Genomic DNA, 22,233 nt, shown 5'->3' with positions numbered 1-22,233 from the left:
TGGTCACTGATGCCTTTAATTTGTTTTTCACAAATGCTGACTGTCCTCAGTGTAGTTAGCCTTAGAAGTGCACACAGTCTGCATCCCTAGGAACAGCAGGCAGTGTAAGAGAATGGAAGGAAGCAAAAGCATCAGAATGGATCAGGAGTTGTTAGGATGGGAGAACACTTAGAAAAGTGCACTGAAAAATTCCTCACAACTAGACTGAGAAAGAGGAAAGAAGTCCTCATGAATACTGCCAGTGAATGAAAATATACACTCCTGTTAAATGATAGACTCTTTGACTGAGTCAGTTTAGCTTCAGCCAGAAAACATGAAGACCAGAAATTGGTTATTACTCGAATATTAATTAAATATACTGCATCTGAACAGCTGGTAAATGAAAACAAAAATATACAGAAAAAAAACCAAAAATATATCTTTACAAGAAAGGTGTTCTGGTTTGATATAATCAGTTTATTTGACAGCTAGCAGAATACTGAAGGAGAAGAAGATCTCCTGTATTATTTTTCAGATTGGCACAGCCTTAGCATTAATTGTTTCAGCCATTACTTGATAGCCTTTTTAATAACAACTTCTTGGCCCAAAACAACACTGTGGCCCAAAAATTGCAACATTTGACTATGTTATTCTGGAATGACAAGACAGTGAAAGCTACTTACTTTTTATATGCGTTGTGAGAGACAAAAACAAATTTTCCACAGATTTATTAAACCTTTTAGACTCTCCAAGTTCCTGCAAATGGGAGATGCAAAGAGTTAGAAAACACTAAGTATTTGTTACTTTAAAGTTTACATGATTACATATCTACAAACCATATAACAACCAGATGGTAAGGCTGCAGCCCTTTGCTCACTTCTGTAGACAAATACATCTGAGTACATACACTGACATAGTTGGAAACTACCACACTAAGAGATGAGGATGGAAAATAACCTTTTCAGTTCCATGGTCTTTCACACGTAAGTGGAACTCCTCGCAGAAAGATCATATAGTAAGTTCATAAATACAGCTAATTACATCACTGATTAATACTTTTAATACTTTTATCAATTAATATTTATTTAATATTTAAAATTAAATTGGTGTTAATTTTATCTATTTTACTATCTATCTAATTTTCATCAAACTCCAGGTAAGTACATAAGAGTGTTTACAGAAATGCAATGGGCTTCAGTACCAGGGCCTGAGGATCCAGTCCAAAATTAAATTAAACAGTAATTTTGTGCAATTTCTGTGAGTTTCAAGCCATGTTCTACTCTTCTGTCCACTAGAAACTGCCATACAAAGGCAGCCACCAAATTCAGTCTGTCATTTAGTAATGAAAGTGACATGTGACTACTGAATGTCATAGGAACATGGGATCCTTCAGGTTTGAGTGGAACTCAGATCTCCGCCCAGTCTTCCTGTGATGAGGCACCAAAAACCAGATGCAACATTTTAATGTCAAGTAGAGTGGTTAACCACTTCCCTCAAAAACTGAAAACTAATTGAAAACAGCCCTCACAGCCTCTAAAATCTCTCCCAGTACCCATGAAGCATAAAAATAATGACGAAAGGCTGCATTTATATTGCAGAGTGATGTTACAGCAGCTATTTAGCACATTTCTGTGGCTGACCTTTTCATTATGAATGATACCCTTAAGTGGTGCACTTCTATGTATGTTTTGCAAATACATACATTTCCCATCACACTGGTTCCTGCGGCTGAGTCTGTGAAAGGAGGTGGAGTTGGAGGTACAACAGAAATTTTGCTAGAAATTTAAGAGACAAACAGTGGAACAATTAATATATTATACCAACAGATTAATAAATAAACCATATCCATGCACAGTATCGTCATTATCCATGTTTCCTGTACTCTGTAAAGGTCTGGGTTGACATCCTGTGTCTGAAAGAGTTGCAGCACAGGTTTATTGCCTGTTCTTAGGAATTAGGACTACCTTACTCCCTTCTCAATCTTGGGGTGCTCCAGGTGAAATTATTAAATTAGAACTATCAGAAAAACCTAATTTAGGATAGGCTCCCTAGATTTCTGTATGGCTGGCAGTATTACAATCTGTGTCCTGAGTTCTAAAACAAAATTCCTATAAAATGCACCCCATGTCTTGCACAGAGATATTTTCAGAAAACAGTAATCTTTATTTACAATACTAAAAGGATCCTTCCTTGTGTGGGTTAGAGCTGTTATAGACCCTTTAAACATTCCTGCCATTCCATCTGTGGTAAATAGTCCTGGTCTGGGGGGGAAAAAAATAAAATCTGACTGATTCTCTGTGATCATAGTACAGTCACAGATCCTAAGTTAGCTGGTGAAATCAAGAATCAAGAAATCCTTCTTGATTCTTTTTTAGGTTTTTACCACATCCAGGCAAAAGCAAGTCTTGGTTAGGATCTTAACCAGCTGAATTTAAGCTTCTTTCTTACGGAGCTGTGCCTTGCCGGACAACTATATTAAATTGAGACCATCTCTTCATATCTTATTTTACATGGGCCTTTTGGGGGTTTTTTTTGGTTCATTTGTGTTTTGGTAGTTGTTGTTGCTGCTGTTTGGTGTTGTGGTTTTTTGGTTTGTTTTGTTTTAAGACAGAGGGTTCCTTTAATAACATAATACGCAGACTGTTACTTCAGTATATATCACTGGTAATAACTTAAGTATGGTCATGCTTTGGCCTCTAGTTGAAATATTTATTGACTCTAAACTAGATTTTTTTTTTAAGTTTGGTAAGTGAAACTAATTTCTTGTCTACTATTTATAGTAAAGCTATCATATCAGCAATATCTCCCATTGAACAAATAATTATGCTGTTATGACATCTAGTAAATAACTTATTTACAATAAGTTATTTTGCATATTTAACAGATAATTGTATAAATAGTTACGCAAAAAATACAAGCAGATAAGACAAAGATAATGCATGTCCCTTCATTTCAAGGAAGATACTATTACTCCAAACATGGTACTTACTGTTGAATGTGAGAATCTGTGGATTGTTGACAGCTAAAAGTGAAAATTTTTCAATGTTTTTATCATTTAAACTACAAAAGCATTGAATTTTTTTTTCTTAATAAAGGAATATCAACTACTGGTTGGTTCATAACCTAAAATACATCACCCATAAAAATTCACAGTGTCCTGGGACTGTTTGTCCTTTTATGAGTCTTACCTCAGATTCTGGTAAGATTCCAAGAGCTTTGCACCAACTGTTTCATGTCTGCCTATGACAGAGGGAGGAGAAAAAAAAAATCCAAGAGGTCACTTAGTAGCAACATTAGTTACTTATGCCTTTATAACACTATCTAAAATCAGTGCCTTTCAGGAACTGGCCTGTGTTTACTGAAGCTCATGCACATGCAAGTCATGAATGAAGTCAATTCCCAACTAATGCATCAGCAGACAAGTCAAGCAGTACACAAGTTTCTCCTGCATCTCAAACCATGCCATGATTCCACCCTCCCTTGTTGCAGGTGACACATTCTGATAAACTCTTCACAGATGACAAGGACAATCACACAGAGATGCCAACCCACCATACAGGTTACATATAGGTTCCTACAGGTTGCTGTGTGCTCTTAGCTTCCCAGGATCCAGCAGACAGGAGGTGCATGGGCCCACTGCACTAAAGTGCACTTCAGTCACGAAACTCAAACACTAAGAGAAGGTTGAAAATATGCACAAGAGCAGGCACATGGTCAGCTCTTGCATCTCATAAAAAGTTTTTTCACTTTTCCTACTAGAGATGTGAGCAATGATGAAAATGGTTGAGTAGCTCACAGACATGAGCAAGACACTTTGCTAAGAGCATCCCTGCAGAGAAATGGCAGCCCTGGCACATTCCTCAGGTGAGCAGCCATGTGATGTGAAGACACCAAACAGCAAGAGCTCCACCAAGCACGAACAATGAAGACTCATAAAACTGTTCTTTGCTCCTGAGGGATCCCAAATATAACAAAGGTGAACTGAAATTATCTGGAGACACTTTAATCACTAGTAATTCCTGATACAGTGAGCAGCATGTGATCCATGTTTTGCTGAAGATGCCATTAATTATAGCATTACTTACATAAAAATAATACACCTTAGTAGCGGTAGAAACAATGATCAGCTCACAGACATTAGAATTTTCAGTCAGAACCTCAGCATTCTCTCTTATTGATAAATAACATTTGCTATCTTAGATTTTTAAATTGATTGGTCACTAAAAGCAATCTACCACTTTTATGAAAATATTGATGTCAATCTTTAGGTAGACGATACAAAAATTAATAAAAAGCATAACAATGTAATTTTTTTTTTACCACACAACATGAGAAAACTTTACTGTAATTTTTTTTCAGTTAAATTTACTTTCTAGTCATTACTTCAGTTATGTTATACTTTCAAACCAAAAGAGGGCACTGTCCCTCCAGGATTGAAGGGTGCATAAAGGCTGCTGTGTTCCAAAAATTGCTGCTTTCTAAATTTCTTTAAATATATCAGTCGGTCTAATCAAAGGAAGCAAACAAAACATATTTCTCCCTGAAGGTTTATCTTCTGTATATCCTTAGATCTACTGACTTCAACAGTATTACCATTAGACTAACTAAGCAAAATGCTTCTAGAACTCACAATGCCTTGATAATTCAAAGTGAGAACTGATTTGTTTTGCTGGAAAAAGATACAGTCAGTAACTTGCATTATCAGACTCAATATCTGAGAACATTTTCCAATAATGGAGAGTGATAAAATGACCATCTTTATACTTGTTGAAAAGAATGAGGGGAAATTATTATCGGTGATTACTGGATGAAACTGCTTTTAAAAAATCAGTCAACTAACATTTTAAAATCAGAAATTGTGTTAGCTATAATAGACTTCAGTGAAATCTTTCAAATTTTAAATGAACTGTTTTAACAGGAACTTTAGTTTAGTTTCTTAATATGCTGCCTTTCACAAACACCTACTATCCCAAATTAGCTTGATTATGCTCTTCCATACATAAAATTCTTCCTGTTTAAGTTTCCCAAGAGAGATTTAAGGCCCAGTTCTTTCCTTTTTACCAACTCTTAAACATAGATGCAGACACTGGAAGTGAAACTGTATCATTTAACTATAGTCAGGCACAAAATTAAGTAGATGCCTAACTGAAGTGGCACTTCAAGGGAAAGAGGAAATAAATCTTCTCCACCTTGCTAGTTATTGTAGGTGAAAACAAACACTAACAGCTTCTTTGCTGGCAAAACACATTCCCCATAAAGCAATCCATCCACATCCTCTATAATTTCTTTTAGAGCTTTGTACTTTAACGGCACCAGCACAAGCCAATGGCACAGCCAGCTGGCTGAAGGTAATGAAACAGTGTTTAGCTCTCTGCTGATTCACAGCTATACGTGGGGGGTTTTGTTCCATTCTATCATTTCTTTAAACCGTAGAACTTCCTCAGTGAAAACAACTGAAGTTTAAACTTTGACAAATGACGAATGCAAGAAAATTTTCTTCCTGTACACATTTCTATATTAATTTCACCTCATTGTATTTCTTAGAAGCCTTACACATTCATTAATTCAAATTTACATGGCCAGTAATGTTCTTACTTCTATCATTCAGACAAAATATGTTACACTTTTAAATGCATTCTTCTAATTTGTGTTCATGTTTTATTTACTGCACAGACAGATGGACTGCATGGTAAAATGGAAGAAACACTGGATACAATGTCAAACTACATTCTGTGTTTCACTTAGATGACAACTACACATTACAGAGCAATTTATGATCTGTTCCAGTGATTACCTTCACCAGGATATTTCTTTGCTCGTTCCTCAAAGAACCATTCACCAGCCTTCACTTTCACATCTCTGGAAAACAATCAAAAAATTATTCTAGTGATAAACAAGGCCCAAAATGACAGTTACTTGGGACTTGGAAATCAGCTCTTACCTTTCTTAGCCACCCTATTTCCCCCTCACCAGGACACACAAAAGGTGATGAGTACCATTTACCACATTGCTGCACTCCCTACCCTTCTTGAGATTTTCAGCTTTGATGTAAAGCTCACTGAAGGCAATGGAAGAAGTCTGACTGAATTTAATCGATTTTACATCATTACTAAAGATCAAATGTACTCTCTTCACTATAAAGAGAAATTCAATGACAGCTGGCATATCCATCTGTATTAGCAAGACCAAAAAGGTAATTTCTTGAAGGAAAAGTAAAAAGGTCTTTTAATTAATCTAAATAATGTTTTCTTGGTTTTATCATTAAATATCTGGACAAGCTTATTAAGTAATTAAGGGTGTGCAGCACTATACAAAGCAGCTCTACAACTAACAACTCTCTATAGGAGATTTCCGCCGTGGCCAGCAAATAACTGGAAACTAATTTAAAACAAGAGGAAATGGAGACGTTATCCAGACAAGGATACTGAAAGTTAACTTTCAAATTTTCAGTTTAGAGCATATAGTTTGATGCACAGCAAAACACACACTAAAGTCTAGTAACTATTTTGTATCAAGTATAAACAGAGCTGAACTACCTATTTTGCATATTAGTTGCTAAATAAACTGAAGATTCTATCTTCTTGGTGTTAGTTTACAGCTCTCTTCCAAACTATAAAATATTACTTTAAACTAGTACAAATTTGTTTAACTTGAGACCAATACTTTGTCTTGTATTTCCCTCTATTTTAATCTCATTTTGGCACCTCCAGAAGGAGTGGAGTGGTGGATTCAGCTTGTGTTGGCATAAAGTAAAGTAAATTTTTTTAATCCAAATCCCCCCCTTTTCTACAGGGATATTTATCATCCAGCAGAGCTTTTGAATAATTCCTCAAACTATCATTCTTCATCTCCATGTTATTTTTCATCAAATGTGGAGCTATATCTAAACCATTCTGCTTCAACTACAATGAATAGAATGGACTACAAAGGAATATTTTGATATTTTAAAAATGTACCAGTATAGTAAAAGAAACACTGTTACCTGAATCCTGAAATACAAAAATGTGATATAGTAAAAGAAAAAAAATCAATTAATTCAAGGTAAACAAGTCTGTATTTCTGACCATACTTGAACAAATCTTAGTAATGTTATTAATTGGTTTTGCTCTTTAAAATTTTATAAAGCATTACTTCAAATTATTCATCACTCAGGTTTCTCACTCCACTGGTAAGAGGCAGAAAACAACGATTAGGAAATTGTCAAGAAATTGGCTATTCTACATCAAAGCAGAGCGCCTTCAGTGGGTTGTGAGTATGCCCTGATTCAATACTGAGTAGGGGAAGGAGCTCTCTCTTTGGCTCAGAAACTCACAACTGTTTCTGTGCTTTGCTATCATCATCTTTGTCACACTCACAGTAGCTCTGGCCTACCCAGAAGATCCATTTTGCTAAACACAGGAAGGGAAGCATCAGCTATGTGAAGAATAACACTAAGTTCCCATCCATGTCATCACTACCAGGATTTCAGCCAACATTTTCACTACACCAGTGGCTTTGTTTCATCAACTGCTCAAGCAACAGATCCACAAAACCAGTGGGCACCCATCGGATGACGGGTGCAAACCAGCAAACACCCTTACCCATGAGCATAACAAATGGTGCATTTCCAGAGGCAGGGGCTGAGGCAGACACGGCACTCGGAGCACACGCGGTGACTGCAGCCATTGCACACCGCACCTCTGTTCACCAGCAGCCCCAGCGACCTCTGACAGCGAGCACAACATCTCTCCTGGTACTCGTGCCTTGCCGTTTTGGCCCCCTTCCACCGAAGCTGCTGCAGCTGCAGTTTCATTTTCCTAATTCCACGGGTAAAAAAGAGAAAAAATAAATTACAGAGGACAAAATCCTCACATAAAGGACAAGTTAATAAAAATACTCTGGTTGTGCAATACCATTTCTAGTGGGAGATATGCCCTCAAGCGTGACCTCTGTTGAGCACTGTTTGAAAACATGCACACACAGCATTTCTGCAGTGTGACTGTGTGTATGTGACCAGAACTGTACATACTAACAGAGAAACAGTTTCGTACAAATGGGGTTTTGTTCATTTCAGGCCCAATTCCAGCATTGAAATCATTGTATGCAAGTGATTATGCATTCACCTACAAAAACTGAGACTAAATGGTGCTCCCTTCCATTTGATTTTAAAATCATATTTATCCAAGAATTAAATATTCTACCACATAAAAAACCAAAAACATAACAAATGCATCATCTGAAAGCTAAAGAACCAAACCAAAACAACACACAGCCCAAAATATCAAAACCTCTCCTTGTCATTAACTTTGCTTCCATTGGATTCCAATAATCAACATCTATGTTTTTAATTGATAGTGATATCATCAGCAGTTTTCTAACCAATTCAGACTTTCCATATAGCCCTTCGCATAGTTATTACTGCTTTAATACTGTTTTATGTTTAATATGTCCCATAATAGTTACATAAATGTTTGATGTAAACAAAGTTTAAGTTTCCACACTTAAGGGACTAAAAATTTATATCTTACCCACACAAATACCTAGTTTTACAGGGAGATGCAGTATCACAAAACAGGATACAAGGTACTGGAAAATCCTTGTCCTAGACAAGATATAAAGCAAGTGAAGTGCTGGAGAATTATCCTTGATCCTCACCAGCTGAGATACTGGCATAGTGGGAAATTAGTAAATAAAATCCTTTCCTAACCAATGACACCAGTAACAACCTTCAAGGCAGAGTGGTGTCCTTGCTACCTGTTGCGTGTGAGAAGGGACAGTGATGGATTTAGCATAATGAGCAGATCCAATACTGGATCAAATAATTCTTAACTCCAGTCTTGGCACAATGTAAACTAAACAATCCAGCCAAAGATTTTTGTTCCATGGTACCAAGAACTGGATTTGCTCACCTTTAATGTAGAGTCAATAGAAAGGCAAAAACAAGAGGCTGTGGACAAGCTTAGGTTTCCCAGAGAATACAAAGGCACTAGCTAACAAAAAGTTAAAAGAGGAGCACATTTAGAAGCACAACAAAGTGAAAGAAGAATAATTCAGAAGAAAAAAAAACAAATTAGAAAACAGGAATAGAGGATCAGCAGATACCTTATTCTTTCCTCCTCTGTTTTTCTCACCATCTGGTCACGGTACAGGACTTCCAGAACTGCCTCTCGTTCTAATTCCTTAAGTAAGTTCAGATTAAATTCACAGGCCATTTTTGCCCAATTGCACTATTTCACTTGTTTTGTAGACTCCTGTCCTATAGGTTCCACTACATCCAGAATGCTGGTCTGGGTGTTTCCTAAATGCCTGTGCTCTTACTTGACTGTTGATATGTCTCACTGTGTCATACCCATGAAAAGAAAAATAACTTTGTCTTCACACAGATGATCATTTAAGTGTCTCTGCTACCCAGGAAATATGAAGTTATCAATCAAGGTCACAGTAGTCTAGACTTTTTCATATGTCCTTTAACTTCCTTTTATTTCCTTTTTTCCACTGAAAGTGGTTCCAAAAGAGATGAGAGCTTGCAGCAATGTCCCAGATAGGGCTTGAGCTGGCACCAGAAGAAGGGACAATTTGTCAAGAGATGGTGTAAAGGAATGGCAGAAATAGTTTTGGTTTCTTTATTTGGTCTTGTAGATTTGGGATGTCTGGGCCTAAGGATAAAAAAAAAAAAAAAAACAAAAACCAAACATTATTTCTTCTCACCTCTTCAAGACACTTCAAATAATGTGAAGGACACGTTTTGTTATACTCAAACTTTTCATGCAGTAATTCAGACACAGGAGAGTTTTTAAGACCATTAGACCATTGTCCATTAGCACTCAGGCACATACCCTCACATTTTTTGTACAGTCAACATAAAACAACCAATAAAAAACTTAAGTTAGTTTTGAATACAGGCCTACAGGTCCCATGACTGTCATACTGCTTGAGACAACATTTTTGAGGAAAAAAAAATGTCCCTTTATAATCTCATTTTATTGTTAAGACATCACAAGACAAAGAGGAAAAAAACAAGACCTCTAAGTCACTTCCATCACTTCCAGACAATTACCTGTGTCTGTTAGTTCAATATCAAATAATGCGATTATCTTTGCTAATACACAGAGATGCTAAAAAGTTAAGATATATACTATTTCCAGCTCAATGCACTAAGGATTTTGGTCCCAAACTGATAAAGTTAATGTACAAATATATGCAAGTATAAAACTGAAACAGAATCACAACTGTAGTTTGGATATATTCTGTGACCTTCACTTTTGCAAAACGTCACCAAAATATAAAATAATTTTAATATATTTTGCAGCAAAATTGAGAAAGAAGATGATTATTCACCCTAAACCAGCTTATACACCACATTATTTTCAATATTACTGTCTAACATTTAATGCATTTCACTAGAAGTGTAAGACAATTTCATTTATGGTATAGCAATATTAAAGGTGTGTATAGAAAAACTGGTTAAGTATTTCAAACTTAATTTGAAGCATATACACACAGTGAGGCTCTAGGCAGGTGTAGACACTAGGACAGAAGGGTAAAGCTTTCCCAAAGCAGTTACTGATGCTCCACCGATTGACCTCAGCTGAGAATCTGACCAACCATCTGCATTGCTGGATCCTTACCCTCAAATACTAAGTTTTAAATTGAAAACAAACATGTAAACCACCAAAAGAACCCACTAAAACTTCAGATATATAGTGACAATGCATTTTTGTCAGTGCAGGGAATTACTTTATACTCAGCTTGCCCCAAGTTACTTATTTTTCCACCAGAAAAAGCAGAGGATGATAATATGTATACATAAGCAGGTTGCATTCCATTTGTGTAGGGGTTTCTTTTTTGTGAAACTCTCCAACAAACACCAAAAAGACAAAGCATTTCACAGAAGTTTGTGTTCAAGAAAAAAAAAAAAACAACAAAACTTGGTTTCCTGTGGAAACAAAAGAGACAGAGATAGGCACAATCATGATTTATTTCCTTACCAACTGCAATTTCACAGGAAATTACTCATTTGAAACATAAAAAGGCTGAGCAAGTTTTTTAACACAATATATGTCATTTTCAAAGGCCCCTACATCCTTTGCCTGCTTTCATCACTTACCTTACGAATACCTCCTGGAATTGATGAGCACGTTTAAAACCATCAACTCCATTTAAATCAACACAACCTAAAGAGGAGTCAGTACAAATTCTGGTGTCTCTGCCCTACACAGGATACTAGAACATCCATTACAGGGCAAGCTACATTTCCCACAAACTCCTAAGATTTCAGGCATATCTAGAACACCATCCCACTAGAGCATCAATAAAAGCCTGCAAGTGCATGACAGTCAGTACTAAGTGGATCCAATAAAACTCTGCTCTGGTGATATTATGGAAAATACATTCATGTCTTACAGCTATTAAGAACATGCCACAGTAAAACAGTTATGAAGAGCAACACCTGCAGTTAAGCAAGCACAGAAAGAGTTGCTATCTGATGTCTCCTTCAAATTTTTAAAAAAATCTATCTGAATGATGATGTAGCTTTAAGAATAAACAAAGTGTTATAAAAGTATTGCAACCCTCAAAATGGGAGATAATCCTTGGCCCCACAACAAACTTGAACTTGTAATTATTCCACAGAGGTGTTCAAATTGGACTGAAAAGCTCTCTACCATTGTGAAATAAGAACTTTTCTCTTACACCAAAGCTGTCTGCACTAGAGTAGTTTTTTTGGCAGTAATAAAGAAGTGTTTTCAGTAATGACCCTCTTTGATAGGAAAAAAAAAAAAAAAACAAAAAAACAAACCATAAACCTTCAGAGATGTGCTCCTTTCATGTTCACCCATTGAATCCAGCTAGCTAGCTGTTTTACACAGTCAGCTAACCTCTAAGATGAGCATCTTCTACATAAAACCAAAAGCAACAGCAACCTCTTTAGTAAATACAAGACTTCTTCCTTTTCAGCACAAAGTTCACAAAAAATATTCTGTTCAAGCATTTCATAAAACTATATATTTATTATTATTTATTATTACATTTTGTATTTAAACTAATACAGGGTCAGGCACCTTGCAGATGGATCAGTAACTTCTTGAAAATATCCTAAGAAATCCCAAAGCCATTGTAAGGGAAAAGGGATGATCAATGTGGCTATACTTTAGAATAAGGATTCATGCAGGCACAGAGAACAACCTCAAAAAACCTTTTTTTTTCTATCAGGATAAAATAGTATGTAGTTATGTTACTGAAGATCAAGCAAAAAAGCCTACCTTGCACTAGATTAGGTCTGCAAAAAGCTTCTTCTCTAGGTTTTTAAACTTAAAAATGGCTAGCTTAGCAAGCTTTTCCTCAAAGCAATTTTACATGTAATGTAGTATTGATCGCCTTTCAGATCCTTAAGCATCAGCAAAATAATGACAATTAAATAATTATAAATTAACAGATCTCCTAAAGTCACAGTCTTCATTAACTTGAGATAATTGGATTACTTTATCCATTAACCCAGAAGATGGCTGTAATACATCAGTAGCGAGGAACAGATTAGGAAGGTTCAGAGTAAAACCAGACTCAAAAGCTACTGCAATTTGTGGCTATTTTTTATTCTGCTGAGAGCAATCACATAAATTCATTCTTAGTTAAGAAAATTACAAGTGTTATCTTGTACTACCTGGCTGCAACAGTTTAGCTTTCACAACCCTGCACATGCATGTGAAAATTACTTAAGTTCTTTGATAATATTTTACCAAAATTAAGTCAGTGATGTTAATAACATCCCACCCAGAATTCAGAGTTTAAAAAAAAAACCAAAACCAAAAAACCCAAAAAACCCCAAAACAAATAACTAAAACAAACACAATTAAATTGCAGGTGTAGTTTTTCCATTAAATCTTTCCCAGTTTGGAAAAAAAATGCTGGTAAATAAAGATGCATTCCCTGTGCTATGTCACACAGAGTTGAGTAAAATTACATCCTTACCTCTTCAGCAGCCATCAAAGAGAGACACCAGGAAGTAAACTGCTTATAAAAGATGAGAAGCAGTCTCATTATTTAACAATCTCTCCTGAAAGAAAACTGGTGGCTGTTCTCCACCCCCTTTCCTTCCTTTGGGCACCAACACCACTGATGTGTGTTCAGAAAAGCACCCCAAAACCGCTGAAAGCAAATGCACTCAAGAAAGAGCTCCAGTGTTACAACAGCTTTTGCCAGGTCTCCGCTTTTGTTACCAAAAACAAGCAAAGATATTCGTTTTTCTAACATTAAAAGGAGACTCAGCACAAGAGACTACAAAAGCTGACTGATATACTAAAATATGCTCAGTCTTCAAGCCACGCGCAGGAAGAGAAGTGGCTTTGAGTTATACATATTTCTTTTTTTAACACCATAAACGTGAAAATGCTTCTAACCTCAATGTCTCCAGGACTTGCACCAAAAGCTTGGTTTGTATCATAAACAGTTCTTTCCTGGAAACAAAGCAGTTTTCTTCTAAGGTCTACAAGATGAAGCAACTAGTATAGATGCAAATTCAAGAGAATTCAGTTTTTATGCATCTGCAAGAAGAATGTTATTTTACCTCACAACTGGAAATTTGATCTCAGGTAACAATTGAAAGTTAAAACATTCAGATTGAACATTTTAGTCAAGTCTATCAAAGAATTAATTGTGGGTAACAAAATTCAAAATTACATCCCAATTATTTCTAAGTCTAGAGAAAAATAAGAGGTTATTCTTACTGCTCAGTCTCCCTTCTTCTTCCCAGCCCTACCAAATTGTACACACGCCACAGAAGCCTTCTTAACTGTTTCAGGTGTTTTAAGATTCGTGATTCCTAGTTAAACTGAAACAAACAGCAGCAATACTACTCACATAGCAAAGTTTAAGAGCCTGCATTTTTATAACCTCATCAAGCTAAATCGGTTCAAACATTTCCACCTGTGTATGTCAAGTTAAATCATCTTCTTCAGCTGCATCATGGAAGAGAAAGCAACTGTTAGTGGGGCATACAGCTATGTATGTGTGCACCATATTTGGATAATTTGGGCCTTAATTTTAGGCAAAACTTTAATTGAATGAGATGCTAAAAGTAACCTGAGGATTCTAACTACTCATAGTTGTATCCCAAATCCAGGCTGCAGAACATTAGCCCTACTACCAGCTTCCCCCTAATACTTAATCAAAGCCTTAATTGCCACATATTTAACTCATTGTAGCTTTCCCTCTCATCCCTGGACATGGAAAATTGCTGCAGTATTTTATGCATTCTAAGAATATAACTGAATATAGATATAAAAGCCTTTTATGCTTTTGTTCAAACAAGCACCACTTGTTCAGCCTTCCCATAGAGCTCAACTTTTTGTCTCTTCTTTTTGGAAGCAGTAAGCATAAGACTTGGAATGGGGCTGAGGATGTACTCAGTGTCCAGCCACAGTCCCAGTGTATCCCTCTGGAGTGAGCAGAGCTGGTGCTCCCCTCAGGGAGGGGAGCCTCAGAGTGAGGTGGCTGGTCAGGGTCTCCTTTTTCAGGAGAAACAGGAGGCACAGCCTGACATGGGACTGGAGACAGGATTGAAACTGCTCAGTTGGCACACTCAGGCCCCGGAGCTGTGACTCCCTCAATGCCCTTGAAATACAACACCCAAAACTGGACACAGAATTCCTTGTGCAGCCTTACTGCACTGAGGGCAGCAGGAATACTGCTTCCAGGGTCCATGTCTTTTTGTGGTTGTTTTTTGGTTTGTTTGGTTTTGGTTTTGGTTTTAACAGTGCCATACAAGAAATTGAGGTAAATTGTACCTAAACACCTCCCTACACCATATGTCTATGGAACAGCTACCCAGTGAGTGGTCCTGCACTTGCAGAGCTGGTTATTCCTGCCTCCATATAGCCCTTTCCACTTGTCCCCAGGAAGTTATTTCTTCCTCCCCCCAGACTCTTTCTGCACTTCATCCAGACCCCTCTGAGCAGCATCTTCCACTGCCTCGAGCAGCTCTCAGCAGCTGGTAGCATCAGTGGTCTGGACAACCTGTAAACACTGCACACACACAACATCCAGGAAAAAAGTGTGCCATTTCATTCTCCTGGTTCTTACTATGGCTGCTAAAAATCATGTGATCCGCTTAGAACTGTAAGAATTCAGATATTCTTCTGTGGTGGGTTGACCCTGTCTGGATGTCAAGATGCTCACTAAAGCCACCCGGCTGGGCAGGGGCGAAATATCATTAAAAGACAGGAAGAGTTTGTCTATTTTTGGGTTTTTTTCAGTTTGTGACATGGGCCTTCTTTTTAAGCTGTTTCCAGAAACAAACGGCAGATCCTCCTTCCCTCCTTGGGGAGCAGAAGAGGCCCTCTCAGGCGAGGACCTCCCAGGGAAGGACCTCTTGCATGGCTGAACACGAGTGCCAAGCTATCGGTACGAAAAGCACAGCCGTGACAAGCGCCCGTGCCGCCTGCCTCTCTCAGCCACAGGCTTTGGGAGGTCTGACACAGCACAGCCGCCCCGCCGAGCGCCATCTCCCGGCCGCTGTCGCTATGGCAACCGCGCCATCTTGCAGGGCGCCGGGCCGAGCCCAGCCGCGGCGGGCGCTGGCGCGCAGGCGCAGTGCGGGCGGCGGCCGGCGCGGGGGCGGTGCCGCGGGTCGGTGGCGGCGTGAGCGGCTCCGCCGGGAAGATGGACGAGTTCCAGACGGCAGAGGAGGTAACGGGACGGGGGACAAGGGGAGCACGGCTTCCCGCCCGGCCTCTCCTTTCAGGGCCAGCGGAGGGTCTCAGGCGGTGTCCGTTCGCCTCGGTTCCCACCCCTCGGCGTCCCCCGCCGCCATCCCTGTCGCCCTCCCCCAGGGTGGAGCCGCGTGTCCCGGGCACCGGCGTCAGGCGGGCCCGGCCTTTGTTCTGCCGCCCCCGGGAGCGGCCCCTTGTCCAGGGGCTCACTGGGCTCCTCCACTCTGGCTTCTAGCCCTGCCGCTGCCGGTCCCTGGGGGAAAAGGCGTGAGGGGTGTCGTGGCCTCGGGCTGCCCCCGCGGGAGGAGCCGAGTGCCGCGGTGGGAGGGTGGCCGGTGCCCTTTGGGCCGGGGGAAAACTCGAGCGAGCTGTTTGTGTGCGGAAAGAGGAGTCTTCCAAGTGCCTCTGGTCTGCGTGTTACAGCCGCCCTGATGGGGCGTCACACCCCATTCCCAGGATGCGGAGTGGGATAAATCAAGGGTCTCAATGTATTATCGTGCCAAATGACCACCTGATGCCCGATCGCTAAGGAGGAGGAAGCAGGCGGTGCTGCTTTTGCAGAGGGACGGTGTCACTTGAGCTGTGATACTAATGAACAGCCGCGATGTGACTGGGTGACACAATAGCGAAGCAGCGAGAGAGGCGAAGGTGTATCAGGCTTGTCCTGTTCTAAAAGCCATGTCCTCGTGTCAGGGGCTGGCCTGTGTTACAGGCACAGACTGTTAGGGATTTTTTTAAATATATAATTAACATACTCGAATATCATTCTTACAGCTGTTTTGAAAAACGTGTTCAGCGTTGCTAAAGGCAATAGTACTGCTCTGCAGTTTGCATGTGTTGCCTTGGCGCACCCCACCCTATTTAAACAAGATGTTGGAAACATTGTCTGCTTGCTTTGTGCCAGAGAGGTGCTGCAGGGAAACTTTAAAGTAACCGATTACCTCCCCTTTATTGTTTAATACAAAAAAGTTTTAATGTCATATTAAAAGATGACATAATAATAAAACGGGTAGTGTTGTGTTATTTCATAATTCAGTTATAGCACATGTATCCTAAATCTGGATATCGACATTTATGTTCATTTTTGTTATTCCAAGGAAGGAAGAAGGTTGAAAAGTAACATCAGCCCTAGAAAGGAATTCTCAAATCTCTCTATTGTTTCAGTACAAATTAGATATCGAAATAGCTTTGAGAACTTGAGTTTAATTTAAATCATTTCACTTCGGTGTGAACCATGTTTGTAGTCACTCAAAGGCATTTCTGAGCAGATTTTGTGAAGAAGACTGTATGTGGTTTATCATCTTGCTTGACAGCAGTCTTCATGTCTGCCAGCATAGCATGTCTGTCATGCATATTCTTAAGCTCTGTGGGAGAGGGTGTTTTTTGATAATTGTAGCCCTGACTTGGTTATATACACTTGCACCTTAAATGTAAGCACCTGTAAAATACCAAGTACCATGAAAATAAGTGAGGCATGTTAAAATTAAATCCAAGTCAAGAAGCTGAAAATAAAGAGCAATGTGCCACAGCACATAAAAGCTTTTAAAAACGTTGAATTGTGCCAGCAAGTTGGTGCCTCTAGATAGGTATAGAAAAGGAACTGCCCAGCTTGTCTCTCAGGATGTGCTGTTTCTTCTGTCGTGGAGAGTGATCAACTTCTCTCATCTTTCTGAATGTCAGATGTCATTGAAGCTGGCTAGACTGTTCACCTCCTGCCCAAAGGTTTATTAATGTGATGCTGAGATTCCCCTGAGCAGGTGTAACTGCATCCTGCCTGCACACATGAATTACACTGTTGTTCATTTCTGTCCCAGTGAAAACCCAGTCAGCATATACCTGCTTAGGTTCACTTTTACATTCTTACTCAGTCTTCTGAAATTGCCAGTTTACGTGCCCTTCTTTAGTCCTGGTGTGTGAGGTGAGGCTGAGGCACCAGCAGTGTCGGGGTGGGGTGTGAGTCGCTGCTGCAGCGCGGGGTGCCCCGTCACTGCTCCCTGGCCCAGCACGGGGGGCAGCCTGTTCTAACCCCCTGACATGGGAGGCAGCAGGAGCAGAGGGATTAAGACAGGAAAACATTAACTACTAACCATACCTGTAAATGGGTGGTAGTTTTAAGATCAGTAAAATGTTGGGGCTTTCACTGTCTTGATTCCTCGTGCTTAATCTCTGTTCCCCGAAGGCTGAAGGTCCTGTGAGCTTCATTTCCCCTTTGGTTTCCAAGGGGCAGCTTCTTACCCCTGGCTGAGATTGTCAAGACAATTTTTCTTCAGCTCTGAACTGATACTTTGTCCACATGGGTGCCCTGGAGATGTCGGCTCCATTTAACTGCCAGTTATCTCTGTGAGCCCACTATTGTGCAGACATTATTGGGAATGGGGAATGTATGTGTGCCCAAGTGCCATATGTGTTATTTTAAAATGCTGCCAAGTCTAAATTTGAAACCTTTCTTGACTCAAAAGGCCAGCCAATATTAGTTCATCTCTTACTTTTCATTACTTTTCTGAGAAGGTTAACTTGACTGGGCTGAAGGAGCTAGAGTACATATGTATGCAAATAAAGGCAGACTTGGTATCTTCTGACTTGCCAGAAATCTGACAAGGATAAATTAAATTTCTGGTGCATGTTCTTAACAGAGCTCAAACATCATAAACAGAAGAATGTACTCACACATTATTTAAAATTATTCTTTTTCTTTTGTAGGCTTCCTTTCTTGTTGATGAAGTCAGCAGCATCATTAAAGAGGTAATTTAAACTTTTTCACTTTGTTGGTGTGAAATTTCATACATTGGATGCTGTGTACCAGAAGGTATTCAGTAAAATGTGATAACTGATAATGTGATAGGTTTCTAGATAGGTTGCTATCAAAGTACAGGTAACTTGATTTAACCAGTGTATGGACTTCAGCAGAAATTATACCAAGCTTTAGCTGTGATATATATTGCAAATCCAAGAGATATTTAAAGTAATTTCATACACTCCTCTCTGGTTGCAGTGCATCCCTATTAGAATTTCTAGGGGCATGTTTTATGTTAAACATGGTAGAAATAGATTTTGTGTTTTAGTAAAATACAGGAGTTTTTTGCAGACTGTCCGCATATGCGCGTTACTGTGTTCTTTCAGGATGCCTTTTTCTGAAGTGAGTTCTTGTTTGTTTGAAATGATTGAACTATTCTTGTTGCTAAGAAACATGAATTTTCTGTCTAGAAAATTTCTAGCAGGATTTGGAATTCCTTTTGTGTTGCAAAATAATTGTTCTGGTCAAACTCTGTAAATTGAATACACATGCCTTAATACGCATCCCTGTCTCTTCTGAATTCAATTTTGTAGTTATTTTTAAAATAATTTCTATCTTGAAAAAATGTGCCAATGAAAAACATGTAGGTTTAACATACTTTTATTTATATGTTAAAGGGGAAACGATCCTCATAAGTGAAATGGATTATTTGGCTGGAGGCTTCTGCTCTGTTAGTAGCCAGCAACTACATGGTCTTCTATTATAGTTTGCTTCCCAGAAATGATTCTGCTCAAAAATCAGAATTTCATTTCTGTAGAAGAATATGTGTGAATGAGCTATGTGCCTTTTTCAGTTCTCTTTAGGAGTGTTTAAATGCAGGACCCTTTTCATAATTATGGCTGTAGCACATCACAAATAATCTAAATATCACAATAGAGGGTGGGATCTGTTATGATCTATGGTGGGTCTGGCTCAGACTCCAACCTGCCTATTTTTAATAATTGAAAACACTTCCAACAGCCCGTGTGGACCAGCAGTATTTAGGAATGCTCTGTGGGTATGGGGTCCATGTTGGAAAGGGTTGATGGGTGCCTTGCAGCTGACAGCAGTGCAGCTCCTTCACCTGCTTGTCCCCCCAGGCCATCGAGGGTGCTATCGGTGGCAATGCCTACCAGCACAGCAAAGTGAACCAGTGGACAACAAGTGTGGTGGAACAAACCCTGAGCCAGCTCACAAAGCTGGGGAAGCCCTTCAAGTACATCGGTGAGCTCAGCTTCCCCTTTTCTCTGAAAGCTGGGGAGGTCAAGTGCACCAGTAGGCAGGGGCTGGGGGAAGATCTTAGGGAGAGCCTTGCCTGTAAACTGCTCACAAGCATGCATGTTTACTTACGTATGTGTATGTGTGTGCTAAGCTGAGCAAAATGGAACTAAATGTTAATTAACATCAGTGAGAAATTAATCAAAGCTTCTCTCCTGACTAACAGTGACCTGTGTGATTATGCAAAAGAACGGTGCTGGGCTACATACAGCAAGTTCTTGCTTCTGGGACAACTCCAGTGATGGTAAGGAAAACAGCTCTTGGATTTTCCAACTAGCAGCTCAATGCCAGTCTCTTTAAGACTAGGCAGCATACCTCTCCTCCCAAGTCTGTAATTTTGGAGTAATAGCATGGTGTTTGGTATTTTTTCCATCTGGCTGTGATGCTAACTGGGCTGTTTATGAAATGTTTGGCTGTTGTGAAAGTTTCCTTCTTAAGATTCTTAAAGGAAACAAGTACAAAAATTCATGTAATCACTTTAACTTCCTTCTCTTTCTGAAACCCTGTTTTTGTATTTGCAGGAACCTGCACTGTGAGATGGGAGAATAAGACCATGTACTGTATTGTCAGTGCCTTTGGACTCGCACTATAATTGCCTTGAAATTGTTCATCCTTCTCTTTTCTATTCCAGCACTTGATTCCATCTCCACTCAAACTGTGAATACCTGAACAACCTGAAAACAACTTGTTTTTAATGCATTTTTTAGTAACTTTTCTTCAAAGGTAGAAATTTGAAAACATGCAGTTACTTGTTTTATGTTTGTACTTAGTACCATACCAGTATTTTCTATACTTTTTTATCACTTCAAAACTTCTCTTCAAGGTGCTAATATTGAAATCTGCTGCAGTGTAAACACTTTGTCTAGATTTCTTTTCTTAGACCAATATAAATGAGACACTGACTTTCACACTTTGTACTTTTGGTTAGCATTAAATTATTGAAATTCATAAGCATTGGTGTGATTCATTTAAACTTAAATCTTTTGTTATTGGGGGAAAAAGTTTTTTCAATTCTCTTCAAGATAGTTGAGGTATATAGTACAATGCAAAGCACTTGCATAATTCTGCCAAACTCACTACAAAGGTGCAAAAAAGTGATTATGTTTATCAAAAAGTAACTTGGCTGCATTTTTGGGACCTGTTTAATATTTTTCTATGGTATTTAGAGCATGGAATGATAACTGCCTTCATTGAACAAAGACAGATTAGGAATTTTTCACATTCTGGAAGTGCTCAGCAAGTTGTACCTGGGTAATCATTCACTTCTGCAGTCATTGCATGTGTTAAGTAGGTCTCAAACATTGCTTCAGTCCACGTTAATTTTGCTGGTAGTGAGAGTGATGAGTTCTGGTAGCTCATGACACATGATCTTTTCTGAAAGGGAGAAAAACTGCCTTGAGGCAATGTGAGTAAACAACATGTGAGTAAGTCTGCCTTCTAAAGTTGCAGAAGAATAACAAGTAAAACAAGTTTCCAGCATCGGCTTTGGTAATGTTTTTTCAGCTAATTAAAGAAATGGGAGCATATTATGAATTTCAGAAAACCTCTGCCAACTCTGTTGCTTCTGCAAGCAGTAGCTCACTACTGATGAAGCTGAAAGAGTTACAAACCCATGTGGGAGAGCATCCCTGGGCTGGAGTCAGTCCGAGCAACCTGTGGTTTGCTGCTTTTTAGTGATACCTAGAGAGGCTGACCTGGAACAGAGGCAAGGCAGAGTTAAAGGAATAAAGTAGGTATTTATTAACAGCCCTGTCTAATGTGTTTGGAATCTGGCTCTTAGCTACTACAACAGTATGAATCCATGGTCTGGAGAGACGTAATACTTGCAGGTTCAATACTGCAGGACGGGACATAATACTACAGGACAGGAGAGCATTTGTTCGCCACAGTGTTACATGCTCTGTGCTGACTCTCCTCAGTGTAGTCAGACTGTGGAAAGCCCTGTGTTAGGCAAGGCTTTGACCCTCTTCCTCCCTATCTATGTCTGCTGTCAGAAGAATAAAACAGGTGTATATACCAGCAGCTTTGGACTTGGCACGTTTGAGGCTTCTAATAGAGCTGTAAGGTTCTGTATTTGTGCTGACATTCCAGTTTCAAAACAGCTCTGTAAACATTTCCTTCATGACAATCTGCTTCAGTCTTTTCACATGTCCTAGTGAGTGCTACAGGCTATAGAGCGTGTATATACCTTAGCCTGAGAAGCACATCCCCTAATTGCTGTAAGAGAGCTTTAGTATGGGTTCAGCCTTCAGTCAGAAATGATACTACGCCTGTAAAAAGAAAATATTAAAGTGAGTTTGAATAACATGCCTAAAACAGTCATCAGATTCAGAGAGAAACTTGTTACGAAAAGAATAAATCTTTGCTCTTGAGTTGCTAAGGAAATTTTTCATCGGGATGCTACATACTTTTTCTCCTTTTCATCATGCCAGAATGATGCTGGCAGTGTAATACTGAACTATTTATTTACACTCAAAGGAACAGTTTTGTGCACTTTGAGTCAGTATTTGCTTTGTGGTT

The 22,233-nt window shown here is 39.1% G+C and overlaps 3 protein-coding genes across 7 annotated transcripts in view; 1 reads left to right on the top strand and 2 right to left on the bottom strand.

Annotated features, from left to right (window-relative positions):
* Nucleotides 1-13,199, bottom strand: part of SYTL3 (synaptotagmin like 3) — a 31,319-nt gene extending 18,120 nt beyond the window's left edge. Inside the window, exons 1-8 of one of the 5 annotated variants that reach the window (XM_066315544.1) lie at nt 12,925-13,199; nt 9,061-9,614; nt 7,560-7,775; nt 5,774-5,838; nt 3,168-3,219; nt 2,969-3,001; nt 1,682-1,754; nt 663-735 (exon numbers count right to left, since the gene is read on the bottom strand). In XM_066315544.1, coding sequence (XP_066171641.1) covers nt 663-735; nt 1,682-1,754; nt 2,969-3,001; nt 3,168-3,219; nt 5,774-5,838; nt 7,560-7,775; nt 9,061-9,170 — 622 coding nt within the window. In that variant the 5' untranslated portion in view covers nt 9,171-9,614; nt 12,925-13,199. Of the gene's footprint in view, nt 1-662; nt 736-1,681; nt 1,755-2,968; nt 3,002-3,167; nt 3,220-5,773; nt 5,839-7,559; nt 7,776-9,060; nt 9,615-10,695; nt 10,892-12,924 lie in introns of those variants that run through there. The other 4 variants (XM_066315546.1, XM_066315545.1, XM_066315548.1 and 1 more) reach the window with 4 other exon arrangements.
* TMEM181 (transmembrane protein 181) overlaps nt 1-22,233 on the bottom strand; it is a 282,632-nt gene that overhangs the window by 232,335 nt on the left and 28,064 nt on the right. The window lies entirely within an intron of this gene.
* On the top strand, nt 15,532-20,664 carry DYNLT1 (dynein light chain Tctex-type 1). The gene is made up of 5 exons (XM_066315531.1): nt 15,532-15,639; nt 18,363-18,404; nt 19,536-19,659; nt 19,880-19,957; nt 20,235-20,664. Exons 1-5 carry the CDS (start codon nt 15,613-15,615, stop codon nt 20,303-20,305), a joined length of 342 nt encoding a protein of 113 aa, XP_066171628.1. The 5' UTR covers nt 15,532-15,612; the 3' UTR covers nt 20,306-20,664.

Source organism: Sylvia atricapilla, chromosome 3 (assembly GCF_009819655.1).
Source record: "Sylvia atricapilla isolate bSylAtr1 chromosome 3, bSylAtr1.pri, whole genome shotgun sequence".
NCBI lineage: Eukaryota > Metazoa > Chordata > Aves > Passeriformes > Sylviidae > Sylvia > Sylvia atricapilla.
Note: the sequence above shows the minus strand (reverse complement) of the source record. Positions and strands in the feature narration are given on the sequence as shown.

Bases quoted from the DNA above. Each gene is read 5' to 3' on its own strand.
- DYNLT1 (XM_066315531.1), top strand. From the start codon at position 15,613: ATGGACGAGTTCCAGACGGCAGAGGAG. The intron at 15,640-18,362 runs GTAACGGGACGG...TTTCTTTTGTAG, and splicing joins AGTTCCAGACGGCAGAGGAG to GCTTCCTTTCTTGTTGATGA. The intron at 19,660-19,879 runs GTGAGCTCAGCT...CCTGACTAACAG, and splicing joins GAAGCCCTTCAAGTACATCG to TGACCTGTGTGATTATGCAA.